Source organism: Cynocephalus volans, chromosome 3, assembly GCF_027409185.1.
Source record: "Cynocephalus volans isolate mCynVol1 chromosome 3, mCynVol1.pri, whole genome shotgun sequence".
Classification (NCBI taxonomy): domain Eukaryota; kingdom Metazoa; phylum Chordata; class Mammalia; order Dermoptera; family Cynocephalidae; genus Cynocephalus; species Cynocephalus volans.
In genome coordinates, this window is record NC_084462.1 from 5,662,813 (window position 1) to 5,684,513 (window position 21,701).

The following is a 21,701-nucleotide window of genomic DNA, read 5'->3' on the forward strand; positions in this document are numbered from 1 at the left end:
CGACGAGGAACTGTGTCTGGAAGAAACAAAGTATCTCCTCACCAAGCTGGGAGAACTGGGCTATCGGGTCTCTACAAAAAAGGCTCAGATCTGCAAGCGACAGGTCAGTTACCTGGGGTACCTTCTTAAAGACAGGAAAAGATGGTTGTCTGAGGCCAGAAAAGAGACAGTGTTTCACATTCCACCACCAGCTAACCCAAGACAAGTCAGGGAATTTTTAGGTACTGCCGGGTGCTGCCACCTGTGGATACCTGGTTTTGCTGAGATGGCAGCCCCATTATATCCCCTCACTAAGAACAGTCAGCCCTTCAAGTGGAGAAAGGAAGAACAACAGGCTTTTAACAACATCAAGACGGCCTTGATGTCTGCACCGGCTCTGGGGCTCCCCGATGTAACCAAGCCCTTCCACCTGTATGTGGCAGAAAATAAGGGGGTTACAAAGGGGGTCCTAACTCAAAAACTGGGGCCCTGGAAAAGGCCTGTAGCATATCTGTCTAAAAATCTAGACCCAGTAGCCTCGGGGTGGCCAGCTTGTCTAAGAATCATAGCGGCAGTAGCTGTTCTGGTAAAAGATGCTGACAAGTTGACTATGGGACAGAGTTTGGTGATCTCGGCACCTCATGCCTTAGAGAGTGTTGTACACCAGCCCCCCGACCGCTGGCTCACAAATGCTCGCATGACTCACTATCAGACTCTGTTACTGAACTCAGACTGAGTTACTTTCGCTCCCCCGGCGAGCTTAAATCCAGCCACGTTGCTCCCAGACCCTGACCTCGACCCTCCTATCCATGACTGCCAACAAGTGCTTGCTGAGGCACATGGATGGCGGAAAGACTTGTCAGATCAGCCTCTGACGGATGCTGAAGCCACCTGGTTCACTGACGGCAGCAGTTTCCTGGAAGAAGGAGTGCGGAAGGCAGGGGCCGCTATAGTAGATGGCCAGAACCTGATACGGGCACAGGCCTTACCTGCAGGAATGCCCACCCAGAAGGCAGAACTCATCACCCTACTAGGAGAGGGCAAAAGAATCAACACCTATACAGACAGCAGGTATGCCTTTGCCACTGCCCATGTGCATAGTACTATCTATCAACAGCGGGGTCTGCTAATCTCTGGAGGAAAAGAAATCAAAAACAAGGCAGAGATTGTAGCCCTGCTAGAGGCCCTTCACCAACCGCTAAAAGTGAGTATTATACACTGCTCGGGCCACCAGAAAGGGGATTCCCCCATCTCCAGGGGAAACAACTTGGTCGATTCTGAAGCAAGGGCGGCAGCCAACAGGTCCACTTCTCTTCTGCTAGTTAACATCCCAAAGCTAGAGGAGCCCAAGTTTAAGTACTCTGCTGAAGACGTAGCAGAGATCTCAAGGGACTCTAATTACCACTTCAATCAGGAAAAAGGGCGCTGGCATGCATTGTCAGGCAAGCCTATCTTGCCACAAGAACAAGCACGTGCCATGATTAAACAAATGCACCAATGGACTCATCTGGGAGTAAACAAATTGGTCCAGACTGCCCTAAGGACAAAATATCACATCATAGGGCTAAAACAATTACCAGAACAGATTGTTTATAAGTGTGTGCCATGTCAAAAGGTAAATGCTTGTAAGAATACCGTGGGACCTGGCAAAAGACCCAGGGGAGACAGATCTGGGGTATATTGGGAAGTAGACTTTACAGAGATCAAGCCAGGTAAATATGGTTACAAGTATCTCCTAGTTTTTGTAGACACATTCTCTGGATGGGTAGAAGCATTCCTAGTGAAACAGGAGACTGCCACCATTGTGGTCAAGAAAATCATGGAAGAAATCTTCCCACACTTCGGGGTGCCCAAGGTAATAGTGTCCGACAATGGAGCCACCTTCATTGCCAAGGTAAGCCAGGGAGTGGCCGGACACCTAGGGGTCAATTGGAAATTACATTGTATCTACAGACCCCAGAGTTCAGGACAGGTAGAAAGGATGAACAGGACTCTAAAAGAGACCCTGACTAAATTAACCATGGAGACTGGCATGGACTGGGTGGTGCTCCTTCCCTCGGCCCTGTTTAGAGCTAGGAACACCCCCTCCCAGTTCAACCTGACTCCCTTTGAAATTCTCTATGGTACCCCTGCCCCCTTGACTTTACTGGGGGATGCCTTTGAACCCACTTGCCACAGTAACAGTGACTTATATGCCAGGTTAAAAGGACTGCAAGTGGTGCAGAAGGAAGTCTGGATGAAGCTAGCGGCCACCTATGAAACTGGGACCCCCGAAGTTTCTCACGAGTTCCAGGTCGGGGACACAGTCTATGTAAGATGACATCACTCCCAGACTCTGGAACCCCGCTGGAAGGGACCTTACCTGGTGTTCCTGACAACACCAATGGCTGTAAAAGTAGATGGGATCACCGCCTGGATCCACGCCTTGCACGTAAAGCCTGCACCACCAGAGGACAAAGGATCAAAAGACACCGCCTGGAGAGCCCAAAGTTCCAAGGAACACCCCTTGAAGCTCAAAATCGTTCAGACTGGGGGTTCAAACACCTTATATATTGTAAGATAAAAATTTTATTTTTTCCCCTTTTGTACCTGACAGTCTTTCCCGGGAGCCTGAGAGCTTCCATCCCACATATCCCCCAAAAGTTAACTTGGTATGTTCTAAATGGGGCAGGAGATGAAATCTGGAACCTATCCAAGGTCACCACGGGAAAATGGTGGCCTGACCTGTTTCCCGATGTGTGCAAATTAGCCATGGGAGCTCCAGCCATCTGGGATTTAGAAGGATATTTTGATGCTCACAACCCCCCTTCTACCACCTCCCCACCAGGGTGCTTTGGGCTCGAACCGTGGGGGGGCTGCTCTACTAAAGATCGGAGAAGTATGCTGAGTGCCCTCACCTTCTATGTGTGCCCTGGGTTCCACCATGACAGAGCACTAAACTATCAGTGTGGAGGCAAAGCAGATTATTTCTGTAAAGGCTGGGGCTGTTAGACCACAGGAGACACATGTTGAAATCCCTCATCCTCCTGGGACTATATAAAGGTAACTGCTAATTATACCCACCCCTCTCCCCCTGCTGCAGGGTGGGCAGGCCAATTGGGAAGCAGCCACTCTAAGTGGAAAGATAACCCTGCCTGTAATAGGTGGTGTCACCCCCTCGAGTGTCCTTCACGGATTCAGGAAAAAAGGCCACTGGGTGGGAAAAAGGATTTATGTGGGGGTTAAGATTTTATAAAGAGAAGTATGACGATGGGCTGTTGTTCACCATCAAGCTCAAAGTAGAAACCCAGTATACTGCCATATGCCCAAATAAATACCTAGTTCCAGGGGTCAAACCAAATACTACCCCAGCACCCCTGGGTACCCAACCAGAGTCCTCAGCCCCCACTAAAGGGTCCAAGACTAAGGCACCAAAAGGAATAACTCAGCCCCCTGAACCTAGGCCACAAGAACAACCTGGGTTATTCTGCTTAATTTCTGAAGCCTTCAAGGTCTTAAATAGTACCAACCCCAATGCTACCCACTCCTGCTGGCTTTGTTATAATGTTGCTCCCCCATATTATGATGGAATAGCCTTCAGAAATGAAATTAATACTACAACTGATGTCTCCAACTGTCGTTGGCAGCAACGACAGGTCAAACTCACTCTGTCAGCTGTTGCAGGGCAAGGAACATGTGTGGGAAAGATCCCCTCCTCACACAGCCAGCTGTGAAACCAGACTCTTAACTTGACCGAGTGGTCTGGTGACATATCTGTTGCCCCCTCCAGAAGGATGGTGGGCCTGCACTACTGGGGTCATGCCCTGTGTTAGCTTACAGGCCCTAGAGGAGACCCAGGATTTCTGTGTCTTGGTTCGGTTGTTGCCTTGGCTTGCTTACCATCCCTATGAAGAACTATTATCACACTGAGATGAAAATAACGGGAACTACTGAACCAGAAGGGAGCCCCTAAGTATCGCGCTCTCTGTCCTCTTAGGCTTAGGATTGGGAGCAGCTGGGGCAGCTACAGGAGCTTCAGCTCTGGCTATTCAACATCAGAATTACCAAAGTTTACAGGCAGCCATAGATGCTGATATTAAAGAAATAGAAAATTCAATTACTAAATTACAAGAGTCCCTCACCTCTCTGTCTGAGGTGGTCCTACAAAATAGAAGGGGACTAGACCTCTTGTTCCTTCAGCAGGAGGGACTCCACGCTGCACTAAGAGAAGAATGTTGTTTTTATATTGATCAGGGGTAATTAAAGACTCCATGGCCAAAATTAGGGAAGGCCTAGCCAAAAGAAAAAAAAGAAAGAGAACAAAATCAGGGCTGGTTTGAGTCATGGTTCAACTCCTCTCCGTGGCTCACAACCCTCGTGTCTACCCTACTAGGACCACTAGTCATTTTGGTGTTGCCTCTGACCTTCAGTCCCTGCATTTTAAATATCTTGCTAGCTTTCATTAGAGAACGTGTTAGTACTGTTCAAATTATGATGTTAAGGCAACAATATCAGGAATTAAACCAACAGGAATCAGTATTTCATGATTGAAATACCCACAAGAAAAAGGGGGGACTGTGGACCTGAACCCCTTCCCCCACCCTTAAATATTAACTGACTAGCTTTTCTGCTTCTGTAATTAGCTTGCGCAAGGTTTTACAAGCCCCTGCTGGTGGGACTTTCTGCTAAGGGCAGATAAAGGACTTCCCAAAGTGCCCAATGTTCACCCAGTTCTGGGAAGGGCCTAACCACACAAGGGGTGGGCTGTTGGGCAATTCCCCAGTTTCTCGTCTGTATACCACCCCACTGAAAGCCACCAATGAATTTAAAAGTCACCTCAGGTGACCAATAAGCTGTATACAAGTCATCCTGTTGCCAAAGTCTGTCTACCAAACTGTATAAAAAGTGCTTGTGTTAAGAACTCGGGGCCGCTTCTGTCCTAAAGACGGAGTGACCCCAGCATGCTGGAATAAAAACCTCTTGCTTGATTGCAACGATCTCTGTCTCCTGGTCTTTGTGAGACGAGCCTTCCCAACAAGTAAGATTCATGCTTTCGGTCCAGTCTAAAAGTAACTTAAGTCATTTAATTTAAAAGTCATTTAATTGAAATGCTCTGTCAGAGGGTTGGAAGCTAGAATGTGAAATGCAAAACTGCCTGAATGGAATGTGCAATGTAAGGTTATCTCCCAGCAGAACCTGCTTTCTGTTTGTATTCTGCATTCGCCCCAGAAGGGGAGTCAACCCTGTGCTCAGTTCCAGAGACTTTCACAGAAAAGAGACCTAGCATGTGGGGCTTGGAGGACTAAGGCCTGTAATGTTAGGTCACCAACTGTTGCTTTAAAAACAGGAGTAACTTTTCGAAATGGATATAAATTGCGGTGTTTTTACTTAAGACTCCTTATTCTGTCCCACACTTGACATATCTTTACATCATAATATACTTAAATCAGTACTTTCTAAATATAATGTAATTTCAAATTCATCTTACATGAATTCTGAAGGTAGGCAACATACCATTTATTTAAACTTTATAATTTATTTTAGTTTTTTTTTTCTTTGTTTTCTCTTTCTGAATATTCTGTCTGGTGTGGATAACCAAGCCTGTAAAATAATTTCCAGAAGTCATTTCAATTTATCTTCACCTAAATAATAAACAATTTTGTAGGATTTCTAAGGGGATCTGATAGGGAAGTTATTCTCTCATACGAACCCAGAAAAAAGTAAAATTGTAATTAATATCCACTGCATAATACGTTTTTCTATTACATCCCTACATGTGGAAGAATTCACCATTCCAGAAGTGGTTCCCAGGTGAAATATGATTGTGTTTAGATAGGAAAATTAGCATATTTAAAATACTTTTAGTGTAAGAGTAGGATGACCTGGTCTTGCACCCACATGAATACCAGAATATATATCAGAACATTTAAAATAGATGTGGTATCTACAATAGATTTTTGGGATCTCAGCAAGGTAGATGATTCTGTACTATACAATACTGCTAATTAGTAATGTTGCCAAGACAGAAGTATCAGCATGAACTACCATAATCAGGAGCAAAAAAATGAGTTGATTGTAGGTCTGTTACCAGGCAGCATAACCAGGTTCTTGGTCCCTGAAAAAAGAATTTTTCATGGCACTGGTAAAAGGAAAGGAAGAGGGACAGGGAAACAGAATGTGATAGGGCTTTATTACCATGCGAGGTGTGTGCCAAAATGCACAGGCATGTCTGCCAGAAAGAGACTCACACACCCCCAACCTTCTCCATCCTTTCCGTCCCACGTGAAAACTCCTAATCTCTGCCCTCTGCCCCTCCTGTCCTACCTAGTGGGCAGGCTCTAGCCGATCCAGTCTGAATATTTATGAGCAGCCTCCCTGGGGTGTGTCCCTACTCTGTCCTGCCTCAGGTCTTTTCATTGAATTCAGGACATTAGAGGATAAGCTGATTATACATGAAAGTTATAAATCTACTTTGTTTATGGGGAGTTTTATATATACTGAGTAGGTAAAAGTAGTTCCTAGTTTTAAAAAATGTTTTGAGTCTGAAATGATTTGTATTTATTTTATAATGATATTACAGGGAGACATGTTAGCATCAAAACTCTCCATATGCTAGTAAAATTTACGAGAATAAAATGGACATATTCACAAGAAATAAAAAAGGATTTTTCCTCAGTCACAGGATTTTTAACATGTCTCCCTGTAATATCATTATAAAGCAAATACAAATCATTTCAGACTCAAAACATTTTTTAAAACTAGGAACTACTTTTACCTACTCAGTATATATTAAACTCTTTGCCACACAAAAAAGAGAATATGCATATTCTAGCACAGACGGAACGATTAAAGTATTTACTACTTTAACAAAAATTCAGACTTAAGGAGAGATTTTATTCAAAAGAATTATTGCAATCAGGAGAATGTTTCAACCACAAGAGCTGCAAATGACCAAATCACACAGAAAAGAACTTTTTTTCTGTGGAGGACTAGCAAGGCTAGAAAGCACCTGTGGATAAGCACCTGGAATTTCCAATTATTCAGAGAATGTTTTTTCTAAAGGTCAGTTTACTTACTCTTGACAGTGACTGTTGAGAAGGGGGGGGGTTGTTCCAAATTCCATTGCCCAAAGGTTGTCCAAAGTTCAGGAACCTAGAAGGAGTGAAGTTGAACTAAAGTTTGACTTGATTAAGTCAAAATAACAAGCACTGTTCCCATTGATCACTGTGGACAAATAATTTAGTAATCCTTGATAGAACAAAGCATGGGAATTTGCAGAGTCTGTATCGGGCTTTTTCCTATGTGAATGGCGAGGGCTGGGGGGTGGCTATCAGTAGACTTAATGAATTCCTATGGGAAAGTGCGGTTCTTTACAGTAGGCTGTCTCCAAGGAAACCGAGGGTTGGGAACGGGGTCTTTAACCTTTGCTGTTTTCCAGGATTATAGGGTTGGAGTAAACTTCAAAATTTTCAGCACATATGACATCAAACAAAATTGAAGAATAAAAAATACACATCATATTTGAAAAATGAAACATTAGAAACTTTAATTATAATGTAATTACACAGATAATAGTGTTGACACGAGGAGGACTGAAGCCATGTTGGGACCTACAACTACCTGGGCTGCAGGGGGTTTTAAAAAGTACAGTTTTTTTTCTCTCCACTCTTTCTTTCCATCCCCAGATTTTCTTATCTTGTTTGATAAGTAGGAAAACAAGGCTGAGAAGATGATTAGCAGTTCTTTCTTTCAGACTTGTGGAGTTCTGAGAAATGATCAAAGTCAAATGACTGGAAGCTGACCTTGGGCACCAGCCAAGAACATAACAAATCAAAATCTTGCAGGGTCCTGAGATAACAGCAAAAATGAGAACCAAAACTTGATGGGGCCTTGGTGAGACCTTGTACTTGACCCATAGACATGGACCCCTAGTAGCTCCTATCTCCTTCTCTCCTGCTTTTCACCTCCCACATTCCATTCCCTTAACCTCTCATTTAAAAATCCCACAGTAAATCTAAATCTTTGAGATGGGATAGCCTACCATCTCCTTCAGCTGAATACATCCGCTTTTCTAATACCAACCATTTTACTGCTGAGTTTTTTTTTTTTTTCTTCTCAAGGGGGTGGGCAGATGGATGAGTTCAGTAACAGTAGTTGAAGTCGTGGATAATTTTTTATCATTATGTCACCATTTACTTCAGTGAATATAGTTTAAAGTACAGAGATTTGGTTATCAGCACCTTACTTTTGCCAATACACTGGCACTACTTTTTAAAGGTATCATCCACACAATGGCAGCTTTTAGGTTGAGATCTCTCCTAAGAGATTTTGGATGCAAACTTCTTTTCTGCTCTGCCACGCCATTCCCACGCTGCCCCCAACCAGGCCAGCTAAGGATCCAGCCACGGGCCACCCCCACCCTCCTTCCCCTTCTGCAACAACATCTTAGAATGTAAAAAGTTAATTAATTTTAAAAAATCTAAACAAGAAAAAAAAACTTGTTTTCTATGTTCACACAGAGGACAAGGGTGTGTCCTTCAGCACCAACTTTCTCTTCAGTATCTTCCAGGGCACGACAATCAGCCCCAGAAACTCCATGTGAATAGAGTTTAAAGTAAAAGTTCCAACTTCACTGGATTTTTTATTTACTTGTGCTGGATGTTGCACATCTTATAAGTGTAGTTGTGTTTATATACAGTCACACATTGCTTAATGATGGGAATAAGTTCTAAGAAATGCATCATTAGGTAATTTTATCCTTGTTTGAACATCAGAGTGTACTTACACAAACCTTGATGGTATAGCCTCCAACACAACCAAGGTGATATGGTACAGCCTATTGCTCCTGTACTGAATACTGTTGGCAACTGTGACACAATGGTAAGTATATGAGTATCCAAACATATCTAAATATAGAAAAGGTACAGTGAAAATACAGTATACAAAATTTTTTAAATGGTACACCTGTGTAGGGCTCTTACCATGAAAGGAGCTTGCAGGACTGGAAGTTGCTCTGAGTGAGTAGATGAATAAGTGGTGAGGGAATGTGAAGGCTTAGGACATTACTGTACACTACTGTAGACTTTGTAAACTCTGTCCACCTTAGGCTACACCAAATTTATTTATTTATTTTTCTTTCTTCAATAATAAATTAAGCTTAGCCTACTGTAACTTTTTTACTTTCTAAACTTAAAATTTTTAAAAACTTTTTGACTCCTTTGTAATAACAGATTAAAACACAAACACACTGTAAAAATATTTTCTTTCTTTCTATCCTTATTCTAAAGCATTTATTTACAAAATGTTTTATTACATTTTTTTTTACATTTTAATAACTGAGATACAAACACACACATTAATCTAGCACTATAAAGGGTCAGGATCATCACTGTCACAGTCTTCCACCTCCACATCTTGTCCCACTAGAAGCTCTCAGAGGCATGGAGCTGTCATCTCCTATAATAACGATGGCTTCTTCTGAAGGATCTGCCTGAAGCTGTTTTACAGTTAACCTGTCTTTTTGTTAAGTAAAAGGAATACACTTTGAAATAATGATTAAAAAGTAGAGTATAGTAAATACAGAAACCAGTAACATTTATTATCATTATCAAGTATTATGTGCTACAATTGTATGTGCTATAATTTTATATGACTGGCAGCACAGTAGGTTTGTTTACACCAGCATCACCACAAACACAAGTATTGCCTTGCACTATGACCTTATGATGGCTAAGACATCAGTAGACAATAGAAAATTTTCAGCTCTGTTATAATCTTATAGGACCACTGTCATATATGCAGTCCGTTATTTACTGAAATGTAGTTATGTGGTGCATGACTGTACATTTCAACAAAACAGAGACAAAATCATTAACAATATGGCAAGAATATGTTCTTAAGTATTAATAATTACTTTAAGTGTAAATGGATTAAACTGCCTTATCAAAAGTCATAGAGTGGCTGAATGTATAAAAACAAAAAAACAAGAACCAGTATATGCTGTCTAGAAGAAACTCACTTTATATGTAAAGACACAGAAAGACAAAGTGAAGGGATAAAGATATAACGTGTAAATGATAACTAAAAAAATGAGAGTGGCTATACTTCTAGAACTACACAAGAGTAACAACAAGAACAGAACGACCAAACTAGAAAATGTGCAAAAACATGAAGAGACACTTCACTGAGCCAGATACACAGAACAAACAGGAAAATGAAAACTTTCAAGATCACTATCCACCAAGTGTTAGCCCCCAGCATTTTCTGCTTTCTCCACGTGGACCACTGTCTGCTTGTCTGAAAAGTTAATGTCATCAATGTGGTTTCATACCAAGAAGGAGAAAAAAAGAGGTGCTATAGCAGTTTCCATCTTCAAAATGTCATATGATACTTTTCTTCCTTGGTTAAAAACATTTTTCTTTTTGGAGGAACTGATAAAATTGTTAGCATGTACTCTGTAAATCTGGAACTGTATACTTAAGATGAAATAATTTCCTGTTACGTTAATTGCATCTCAATAAACCTGTTTATTTTTAAAATTCCAGTGAAACTCCTAGACTCACTACAGTGCTATTTCAATTTATGTAATGTACTCAACTCCATACTTTCCAGATGCAATTTTGCTTGTCTTTCATTTCAGGCTATTTCTTTCTTTATTTTTTGGTGGCTGGCCAGTATTAGGATCCAAACACTTGACCTTGGTGTTATAACACCATGTGCTAACCAGCCAGCCAACTATTTCAATAATTATTACACTGAAATGTATAGTCTCTTGATAAACCTCCACCAATAATCAATAAATACATGATCTGTAAACAATAATAATGTAGTCTCTATTCTAAAATGTTTTCTCTCTTTTATTTCAGGTTCTGTATCTTAGCTCCCTACAGTATTGTACAATTAATTCTGTGGTTGGTACCATTTTACTCTTGTTCTTGACTTGAAGGAAATCTGTCTCCTCTCTCCATCATAATTGTGAAGCATTCTTAGGCCAATAAATCCAACTTTGTCTTGGATAATTGTTCTTGTAGAGTTATGTGGTAATCAGTGTACCTAAAGTTAATTTAAGTATTAATTCTTATGTAATATCAGTTTATGAATTAAAAGTACAAACATAAATGAAACTTACTACAACCATAAATGTATATGAAGATAAACCATCTAAAAAAAGACAAGAGATACTAACAAAATAAGTGTAGATGTTGAGTAGTTAAGGACAGATATAACTAGCTCTGTTAATTAGCAACATGGTTGAGATGTTCTTTGCAGTCAGTAAACATGGATTCAGTTTTGTATTGGCCACTTACTAGGTTGTGGTTAGAAGGGTCTTTTAACTTATTTTTTCCCCTAGGTTTCCTCATCTGTGAACTAAGAACATCATCAACACACTTACTTCAGAAGGCTGAAGATTCAACGGCTTTAAAACAAAGTATTAAGAACAGTTATTGTTACTTGAGTGTGATTGATGTACAGGAAAGTATATTTATTATTTTTTTTATTAAGTATTTTTGAACAAATCAAGGGGAGAATTATTGGGTATCAATTTCCAAGGTAAAAGTAGCACAAACATCATGTTTCCCTGAAAGATCCTGTGGCTCTGAATGGGAATACCAGCCAATGGGAAGTGGCAAAATAACCAACAGGGATTAGGCAAACTATTGTCACAAACTACAGTTGGAATCTAGGGAGTTTCATGCTTATTATTGTATTTTCATTTACTTCACCTTATGCTGGTTAACCTACATGTGTTGGGCTGCAACCACTCCACTTGCTATAGCAATTGCTAGGGTGAAAGGAGGCCACGCCAAATGGCGGCTGTTTAAGTTCCCCACCTGCATGGTTCACACAAGATGGCACCTAGAGGAAGGAAAGGGGGAGTGTCACTTTTAGTTCTACAAAAGTTTTTATCAGTAGTTGCGCCTTTCCGCATTCGTGATCAGTGCATGATCGGTAGGCTAAGCATAGGAAAGTAAGGCACATGCACATGTGACCTTTCCAGTGATTGGCTCTCAGTGTGGAAATCCCTGCTTGCTTAGATATAAATACAAGTGCTTAAAAGACAATAAAGGGAACTGCTTGATGGAACCCCTGCTGTGTCTGAGTGTTCCTTTGCGGGCTGAATAGGCGGGCGGTGCACTTACTCACCTTCAGGGATCCTTCTTCAGCTTGCTGTAGAGGGCAAGTTATCTGGTCCTGCCTGGGGGGGATAGGGAGTCTGCCAGGAATCACTCAGTGGCCACGGCCAGGGAAATCCAGAGCCCAGGCCTGCCTGACCGAGAGAGCACCCCAACAGCTGGTGCCCCATGTGAGGAACCTTCTAATGGATAGCCTCTTTTCCCTCCCCCACTGGCGGGACAGACTCACCGCATGCTCTGAAAGACAGGCAGCTAAAACTGAGGCTAGACCTCCGGTTTGGGGCCTCCAGGAAGGGAGGAACGTCACCCTGAAGCAGTCCAAGAGAAAACCGGGGGAAGTGTTGTTAGACCTGTGCACTGTGCACAAATCCCACATGTCGGGATGGCTCACCTCACAAAGACCAAGAGACAGAGATTGTTGCAATCAAGCAAGAGAAGTTTATTCCAGCACGCTGGGGTCGCTCAGTCTCCAGGACAGGAGCGGCCCCGAGCGCTTAACACAGGTGCTTTTTATACCATTTTTTAGACAGACTTTGGCAACAGAATGAGTTGTATATTACCTATTGGTCATCTGAGGTGACCTTTAAATTTATTGGTGGTTTTTAGTGGGCTGGCACACTGACAAGGAACAGTGTATTGCTCAATCATTTATCTTCCTTGTGGTCAGACCAGGTGGACCCTAGATAAGGAACTGTTCAGTTCTTCCTCCTACTGGGTGTACTTTCGGTGGTTACTCCCTTCCTGGAATCTAGTGTGCCTGGGCCTGCCTTGACTATGCTTGGCCTCTACATGATGCTTTAGAAGCTGCCTTACTTAAGATGGCTGATGTACTTAAAATGGCATTAGTTATGTTTTTCTCATTTTTAGCAAGCATTAGTACAGAAGCAAATTCCGCATATTAAAGTTATATTTTTCTCTACAGTGTCTTGGGCCAGGTGCACCCTCATTTTACTTTCTCTTTCTTTCCTTCTTTCCCCTTTTCTTTCCTTTCAAGTTATAAGATTTTGCCAACATCAGGAATAGTCATGACAAACATGTTGATCCTGCCCTAAAGGCCTTAAAATATTTGCTACTGAGTCAAGGTTTAATTTAAGCAACTCCGCTGCTAGTGAGACGTGGGAGGCAGTATTGGGCATAGCCCACTGGGCACCCTTGGCTGATTTGTTCTCTTATGATACTTGGGACTGTATTCAGGTTTTAGCCCGGCAATGAGAAATTCATCAAGGAATTGAGCTGCCCCTAGGGGTTTACCCTACAGTGTCTGCCCTAAAGTTATGTTTTAAGCCAAGTCCAGGTGGGACACAAGCCCAGCCTGAGGTGGAATGTTTGTCATCTGAATTTGATAAGGAGTTGTCCCAAGGTATGCCAGGCGATAAGGCTATCAAAGACCACCCCAAACCAATGCCCGAAAAGGAGCCCTCACCAAAATTGTACCCACCCATCCCTCAGTTGTTAGATAACCATTCGAAGAGTGCGGCCAGCCCCCCAGATACAGGCCAAGATGCCCAGTGGGTCAATTTTAATGAACCCCTCCTTCCCCTGATCAACCCCATGCAGTCCCGGCCTTAATGCCCCCTAAAAATCCACCACCCTGGGGGCCTTGGGGTCTACCTTCGTCCGACATAACTTCCGGGGTCCAAGCCTTCCTGGTCAATGCCAACCCAGGGGGCAATAGGCCAGCGCCTTGGTACCCCTGGGAGGCCCATGATTTAAAAGAGTTTAAAAAGGCTGTTGCAGAGGATGGACCAAATTCCCCCTGGGCAGAAACAATCCTCCAAGGGCTGGCACACCAGCCATGCATCAACCAGGACTGGAAAATGCTATGCAAGGTGGATTTACCCCCTAACTTGTTTATTAAGTTTTGCACTTTCTATAAAGAGGAGTGCACACCCTTGCAGAGAGAAGTCAAGCCTCCAATCCTGTTATTCCCATCACTTTTGGCATGTTATCTGGTACGGCAGACCAATACAGTACTGGGGTTCAACAGGCCGCTATTCCCCCTCCATACCAAGACCAGGTTAGGGCTGCCACTCTCTTGGCTTGGAAAAAACTTGCAGAAGGGCCCACAGAGCCCCCCATTTCTGGGATAACCCAAAGGCTCACTGAAAACCTCCCCTCATTTATCATGAGGGTAGAAGAAAACATGCAAAGGAAATTTCCGCCTGGGCCCTTAAGAGATCAATTTATTAAAATGCTTGTCTGGGATGGAATGACAGTGGACCACAAGCTGGCTTGTTCCGGGTTAAGAGACCGGTCCATTGAAAAGTGAGTTGTCGCCTCTAGAGAAGTGGGGACCCAGCATCACCAAGCTAAAACCCTTTCCACTGCTCTACAAGCCCAATCCCAGGCTCTTACTGATGCAGTGACCAAGGCCTTTGCCGCTATGGCCACCCCTAGTAACACTGCTCCACCTCCCACCGAAAAGCGGTGCTATGGGTGTGGTGAACTAGGACATTTTAGAAACCGCTGCCCCCAAAAGTCAGATGGCCAACCTCCCCCCAAACATTGTCCCCAATGTGGAAAGGGGTTCCATTGGAAAAGAAATTGCAAGTCAAAGTTCGATAAACAGAGCAATCCTTTAAACTAGACCTGCGGTAGCCCCTAGCCCTCTCACCAGGAGGACCTTTACCATCGCAACCAGAATGAAAGCCTCCCTAAAGCAACCTGCAACCCAAAGCCAAGACCGTCCCTATAGTGCATGGTGTGTGGCCAAAAATGGACCTCACCATTGAAGGGAAAAAATTCAGATGTCTTATTAACACCGCGGCTGATTGGATGGTCCTCAGGTGGGAAGAGATCCCATCGGGTCGGGACTTAATTCCTGGCTCTGATATTCTTGGGGTTGGTGGCCAGACCCCATCATGTCAAACCAAAAGGTGGTTAAAATGGAGGGATGCTGATGGCACTGTTGGTGAAGTCAGGCCTCTCATAACCTCTGGGCTTAACGCCACTCTGCTGGGACAGGACATTTTAGGCCAAGCTGATGCCTACATCACCACAGACCATAAGGGGTTTTAGGATGATATTCTAGATGAAGAGAAATATCAACAATAATTTGGGACTCACCCCAATTATAGGGGAGACCCCATATTTGACAAAAAAAGGGCTCATGAGCCTCTCCCCTGGGTTAGGACACACCCCCAAACCTAACGGCCACTGCCCTGTCGGCCCCCCATTGAGTGGAAAGATGGACCACCAATTTGGGTGGAGCAGTGGCCACTTCCGTCCACCAAATTACAGGCTTTAAAAGAAATTGTAGCAGAACAATTACATTTACAACATCTGTGCCCATCCACTAGTCCTAGGAATACACCAGTATATGTCGTCCAAAAAACATCAGGAAAATGGAGGATGCCCCAAGATCTCCGAGAGGTTAACAAACGCAAGGTCATACAGGGAACACCATTAAGAGGCTTGCCATGGATTCCCGCCATACCTAGTCATTTGCACCTTATAGTGGTGGACCTTAAAGACTGTTTTTTCTCAATTCCCCTTATCTCAGGGATTACGAAAAATTCGCCTTCTCAATCCCATCGGTCAATCACCAGGGGCCTGATGAACGATATGAGTGGGTTGTCCTGCCTCCAGGCATGGCTAATAGCCCCACCTTTTGTCAGATCTATGTGTTCCAGTTGCTTCGGCCTGTTCCACAGCTCCATGATGTAACATTGTATGTTTACATGGATGATATTATTGTGGGGAGTCCCTCATCAGATAAATTAACAACAGCTTATAAGCTGCTAAAAATTGTTTAACTCAAGGGCATCTTCATATTTTGGCCGATAAAATTCAGGTACTGCCTCCATTTAAAATTTTAGGGTCTTTATTAACTTTAGAAAGAGTTAGTCCATTAAGACCTCAATTGTCCATCCAAGACGAATATACATTACCAGAGTTACAAGGGGTACTTGGAGAAATTAACTGGCTCAGGCCTTGGCTGCCCGTCTCCACGGGAGATTTAGCTACATTGTTTGAATTGTTAAAAACCCAGTCCCCAACAAAAAAAGTTAAACTAAGTGCTGATTATAAACACATTTTTTTTTCTTGCCTTTTTTTCGTGACCGGCACTCAGCCAGTGAGTGCACCGGCCATTCCTATATAGGATCCGAACCCGCGGCGGGAGTGTCGGCGCGCTCCCAGCACTGCACTCTCCCGAGTGTGCCACGGGCTCGGCCCTAAACACATTTTTAATAACATTCAAAAACAGCTAAATCAAGTTCAATTAGGCAGTTTCCACGCTCATAAGTCTCTACAGTTGCGGCTTATTGACAGCCGAAATACCATGATGGCCGTTCTAGTCCAAGAAAGTACACCCCTTCAATGGATACATATATCACTTGGGGGAGCGCCCCGAGTTTATACCATCATAGATCAAACAGCAGACTTAATTCAGAGGGGTACAATAACATCCTTACACTGTTATGCTAAAGAGCCACATAAAATTGTGCTCCCATACGCGCTAACTGACTTCACCTGGCTGAGCAGAAATAACAACAGGGTAGCGTTGGCTCTAGAAGGATTTTTAGGGATCATTGACTGTCACTATGGACCCTGTAAGTGGGCAGCCTCATTCAGCCGTCTGACACGGAAAGCCCCACAGTTGTTTTCCACCCGTCCCTTGCCCAATGGATACAATGTGTTCACTGATGGAGGATGGGCAGGAGCAGCCACTGTAATCTTCAAACCAGGGACACGGTCACAAAAACCCCCTGCAAAAACTTATTTTCAGCGCTGTAATAATTCAGCTCAGTATAAAGAACTATTAGGTGTTGTTTTGGCCTTGCAACATGCTCCTCGTTCTGTCAGTTTGTTTTCAGATAGCTTATATGTGGTGAATCTGTTGCCAGGGCTGCTTAACGCCCACATTCGTTTAGACTGCAACCCTATCACCCCATCACAATCCAGGCCAGAGCCCTTCTACAGCAGCGGTCTAACCCTATTTATATTTTATACTTAAGGGGACATCAAAACTTGCCAGGATTCCTTTCTACGGGAAACAATATCACTGATCACCTGGCCTCCGACGGGCCCAATGTACATACAGTAGAGCAGGCTTCTCAGTTACACGATTTAACCCATATTAATCGGAGAGGGCTTCATGCCCGATTCCCTCGAGTCCCTATTTCACAACTTAAAAAAATAGTACATCCTTGTAAATCCTGCCTCCCTTATTTACAGGTGCCTCCATTACAGTCACCTGGGGTCAATCCCCGAGGGTTAACACCCAATATGTTATGGCAAACTGATGTCACCCATTTTCCTGCTTTTGGAAAGTTAAAGTATATTTTCATGTCCACAGACACTTTCTCCCATGCTTGTCGGGCTACCGCCTACTCAGGAGAAAAGACCAAACGTGCACAAAGTCACCTTTTACAGTGATTTGCTACGTTAGGACTCCCTCGTCAGTTAAAAACCGATAATGGCCCATGTTTTACAAGTAAAGTGTTTCAAGCTTTTCTACTCTCTTGGGGTATACAACATTCTACTGGTATCCCCCATAACCCACAAGGTCAAGCCATAATAGAGCGTCACCATCAAACTCTAAAAAACCAAATTTTAAAACAGAAGGGGGGAATTACTAGCCCCCACCTACAACTGGAAATGGAATTATTCACCTTAAGTATATTAAATTTTTCAAAACACAGCCCTCTTACCGTGTTCCAATGACACTGGGCGGCACAGCCTGCTTGCCCCGATGTTCAAGTAAGATGGAAAGACCCCCTTACAGGACAATGGAAAGGCCCAGATCCACTTTTAACTATGGGCCATAGATTTGGATGCATTTTCCCTATTGATGCACCCAGCCCCATATGGGTACCAGCAAGGAATAATAAGTTTTCCCCTAACCCCCAGGGCGACGATGGCCCTGAGGATTCTCTTATTAATCTTTTTCAGGAGCCACTGGAATAGCCCTAGTCCACCAACAAACCCAACACCTCAGAGAACAAGTGGACATGGTTTATATCGCCTTGAAACATCAATGTCCTATTTACAAAAATCATTAACTTCACTGTCTGAAGTTGTTTTGCAGAACCGCAGAGGGGATTTGCTCTTCCTCCAGCAAGGAGGATTATGTGCTGCCCTCAACGAAGAATGCTGCTTTTATGCTGACCATTCAGGGGTGGTCAAAGACTCCTTATCAAAGCTTAGGGAGGGAGCAGAAAGATGCAGAAGAGAAAGAGAGGCCAACTCTAGTTGGTTTGAGAGTTGGTTTACATCTTCCCCTTGGCTTACCACTTTGCTTTCCTCATTGGCCGGCCCTATAGTTATTTAGTTATTAGTGCTCACATTAGGACCATGCATCCTGGGAAAAATGGTCGCCATGGTAAAAAAACAACACAGTGTCTCTCACCCTGCTCACCAAAGTGGTGGAAAAGGTTGCCCACAAAAATCACCCCCCAGACACATGAGTCAACATGGACCTACAAAAAATCAACACCTGGGTGTGAGGCTCCATGAAATCTCCGCTTGGTTGGATAGTCAGTGACGGGTAAGATCCTCGGAAAATGGGGACAACCTAAGACAGGCACAACCACATGAGAAATGATGAGGTCGAGTGACTAGCCGTCATCGACTGCCCACACAAAATAATAAAAAAGGGGGAAATGTTGGGCTGCAACCGCTCCACTTGCTATAGCAATTGCTAGGGTGAAAGGAGGCCACACCAAATGGCGGCTGTTTAAGTTCCCCACCCACATGGTCCACACAAGATGGCACCTAGAGGAAGCAAAGGAGGAGTGTCACTTTTAGTTCCACAAAAATTTTTATCGGTAGTTGCGCTTTTCCATGCTCATGATCAGTGCATGATCAGTAGGCTAAGCATAGGAAAGTAAGGCGCATGCACATGTGACTTTCCAGTGATTGGCTCTCAGTGTGGAAATCCCCACTTGCTTAGATATAAATACAAGTGCTTAAAAGACAATAAGGGGAACTGCTTGATGGAACCTGCGCAGCGTCTGAGTGTTCCTTGTTGGGCTGAATAGGCGGGCAGTGCACTCACCCACTGTCGGGGATCCTTCTTCGGCTTATGCCACAGAGGGCAACTTATCTGGTCCTGCCTGGGGGGTATAGAGAGTCTGCCCGGGATCACTCGGTGGCTATGGCCAGGGAAATCTGGAGCCCGGGCCTGGCTGACTGAGAGAGCACCCCAACATACATGCACTTGATTTGCAAGCACCTGATCTTAGCCAACACTTACATTAAGAAATATCAGTTCACCATGTTTTAGAATCTGAGTTTTTTCATTGAATTAAAGACTTAAAGGGGGCCAGCCCATGGCTCACTTGGGAGAGCATGGTGCTGACAACACCAAGTCAAGGGTTAAGATCCCCTTACCGGATCCCCTTACCGGTCATCTTTAAAAAAAAAAAAGACTTAAAGGAATACTCCTTTTTTATACAAGTGTACTTTAAGAAGTGTGTAGAAAATAGTATTAAAAGATAATATGTGTCCTTCCATGAACTTTTTGAAGTACCCTTGTATTTACAGAGCACCCACTTTGTAGCCGCCATTTGCTTTATGTGCACTTTCATATCACAAAATTTTGTCTCCAAATAACACCTTCATTTATGTTCCCCTAAATTTGTCACTAGAGTAACATGGAAGAAATCTACATTAAATATATAATCTGGATTACAGTGTATGAAAGGAAAAATATAGTAAGAAAAATTCATATACAAAAATGAAAAGGGACTTTTTTACAGGTGAAAATGAGCCATGCAATATATTGCTTAATATCATAATCTGAAATTGACATTTTTATAAACTTTGGAAAAATGCTGGTTTAGTAAAATTGTTTTAAACATATTTATTATCTAATAAATATTTCTGCTCATTCATTTTTATTGAACTACCATAAAAATGTTAAACAACTTAAACAGTATTTCAAAAACATATCCAACAGTTATACTGTCCAATGGGACCTGTATGTGCAGCAGGAAAAGGAATGTCATAGGCTATGACCATGAAGAAAATAGTTATCCTTCCCACCCAAGTAGTCAGGAGTATCAAGAGTAATCACTCCGGTTTGTACTAAGGAATCTGACTCCATTTTTTGAGGTTTGACTACTGACATTTTATAAACCTCACCACTCCGTTTTTCTGTGCTGCCGATCTGGGCAAGCTGATGATAAAGCCCACCTGCTCCCTTTCTTGACACCATCTGGAAGTTCAAAATATATCTCGGTACCCTCATGGCAGCTGTACCTGGTCACTACCATTACACACCAAGACTGTCATCTTTTCCTGATCTCTCAAGTTATTTTTAACCAGCTTGAGAAGGCTACCTGGCTTTCTCCAGAAAGCCTCATTATGAAATAACATTCTCATAACACTTCAGTGTATGCATCATCATTCTCAACATCCAAAGCAAACTTTACATGGAGTTCAATCCATTTTAAGTGGAGTGGTCACCAGTTAAAATTCCCATTCTGTATGTTCATTCTTATGAGAAAAATTCATGAATATTAATCTTTTCAAATTATTTCACTGACTACTCCAAGGTCAAAAATGAGATAGTGTTCTTTATCCTCATTCCCCACATTTTCTTTTATTTCATAATATATTTCATATTCTTACTATATTTGTATTCCCTTCATGTAAATCAAGGTGCATGCCATGGATCTTGTTAGGCATACAAGAAAAAGGCAAGTAGAAACATAGTAAGACAGTGCATCGACAGCACTGCAGGTTTTAGGGTGTCAAAGGCTGAACATGCACTGGTCTGGATTATCATTATACCCACATAAGTATCCTAGGGAGAAGTGCAGAGAGAATAACTCAAGTGCAAACGTGATTATATGTTCCAATTGTATGTTGTTTCATTACACCATGGGAAAAAATAGTTGTAGTCCCTTCAACCTAATGAGCCTAATGATGCATTGCTTGTGTCTGTTATGAAGTATTCTACTGAGGTGGGATATAACTATATTGGTAGAAGGAAAGCGATTCATTGACAGTTATACAAAAATGGATTAAATTTTATTAATTAAAACAAGAGACCTATAATACATTTTGAATAAAACAGTAACAAAATGTAAGGCCAGCAGTTAGCTCTTCTGCACTGTTGGTGTGACTTTAAACTAGCACAGCCATTATGGAAAACAGTATGGAGATTTCTCAAATAACTACTGATAGAGCTACCATATGATCCAGCAATGCCACTTCTGGGTATATATCCAGGGGAATGGAAATCATCATGTTGGAGGGATACCTGCACTCCCATGTTCACTGCAGCTCTATTTACAATAGCCAAAATATGTAACCAACCTAAGTGTCCATCAACAGATGACTGGATAAAGAAAATGTGGTATATCTACACAATGGAATATGACTCAGCCATAAAAAAGAATGAAATTCTGCCATTTGCAGCAACATGGATGAGTCTGGAAAAATTATATTAAGTGAAATAAGCCAGACAAAGAAAGAGAAACACCACATATTCTCACTCATAACTGGCTGCTAGGAGGGGGGAGAAAGGAAAGGAGGGGCGTGGGGTGAAGAAGGAAGGAATGAAGGAAAGAAAGAAAAGGAAAGACCACAACAATAAGTTGAACTTTCAGAAGGAGAGAACAAACCTAAGGATACTAGAGATGGGGGGAGGAAGGGAGA

The 21,701-nt window shown here is 42.7% G+C and overlaps 1 protein-coding gene across 1 annotated transcript in view; it reads left to right on the plus strand.

The window, feature by feature from the left end:
* Positions 1 to 21,701, plus strand: part of LOC134372946 (zinc finger protein 208-like) — a 563,224-nt gene that overhangs the window by 211,343 nt on the left and 330,180 nt on the right. The window contains 1 exon segment of the mRNA XM_063090289.1: positions 17,439 to 17,445. Coding sequence (XP_062946359.1) covers positions 17,439 to 17,445 — 7 coding nt within the window.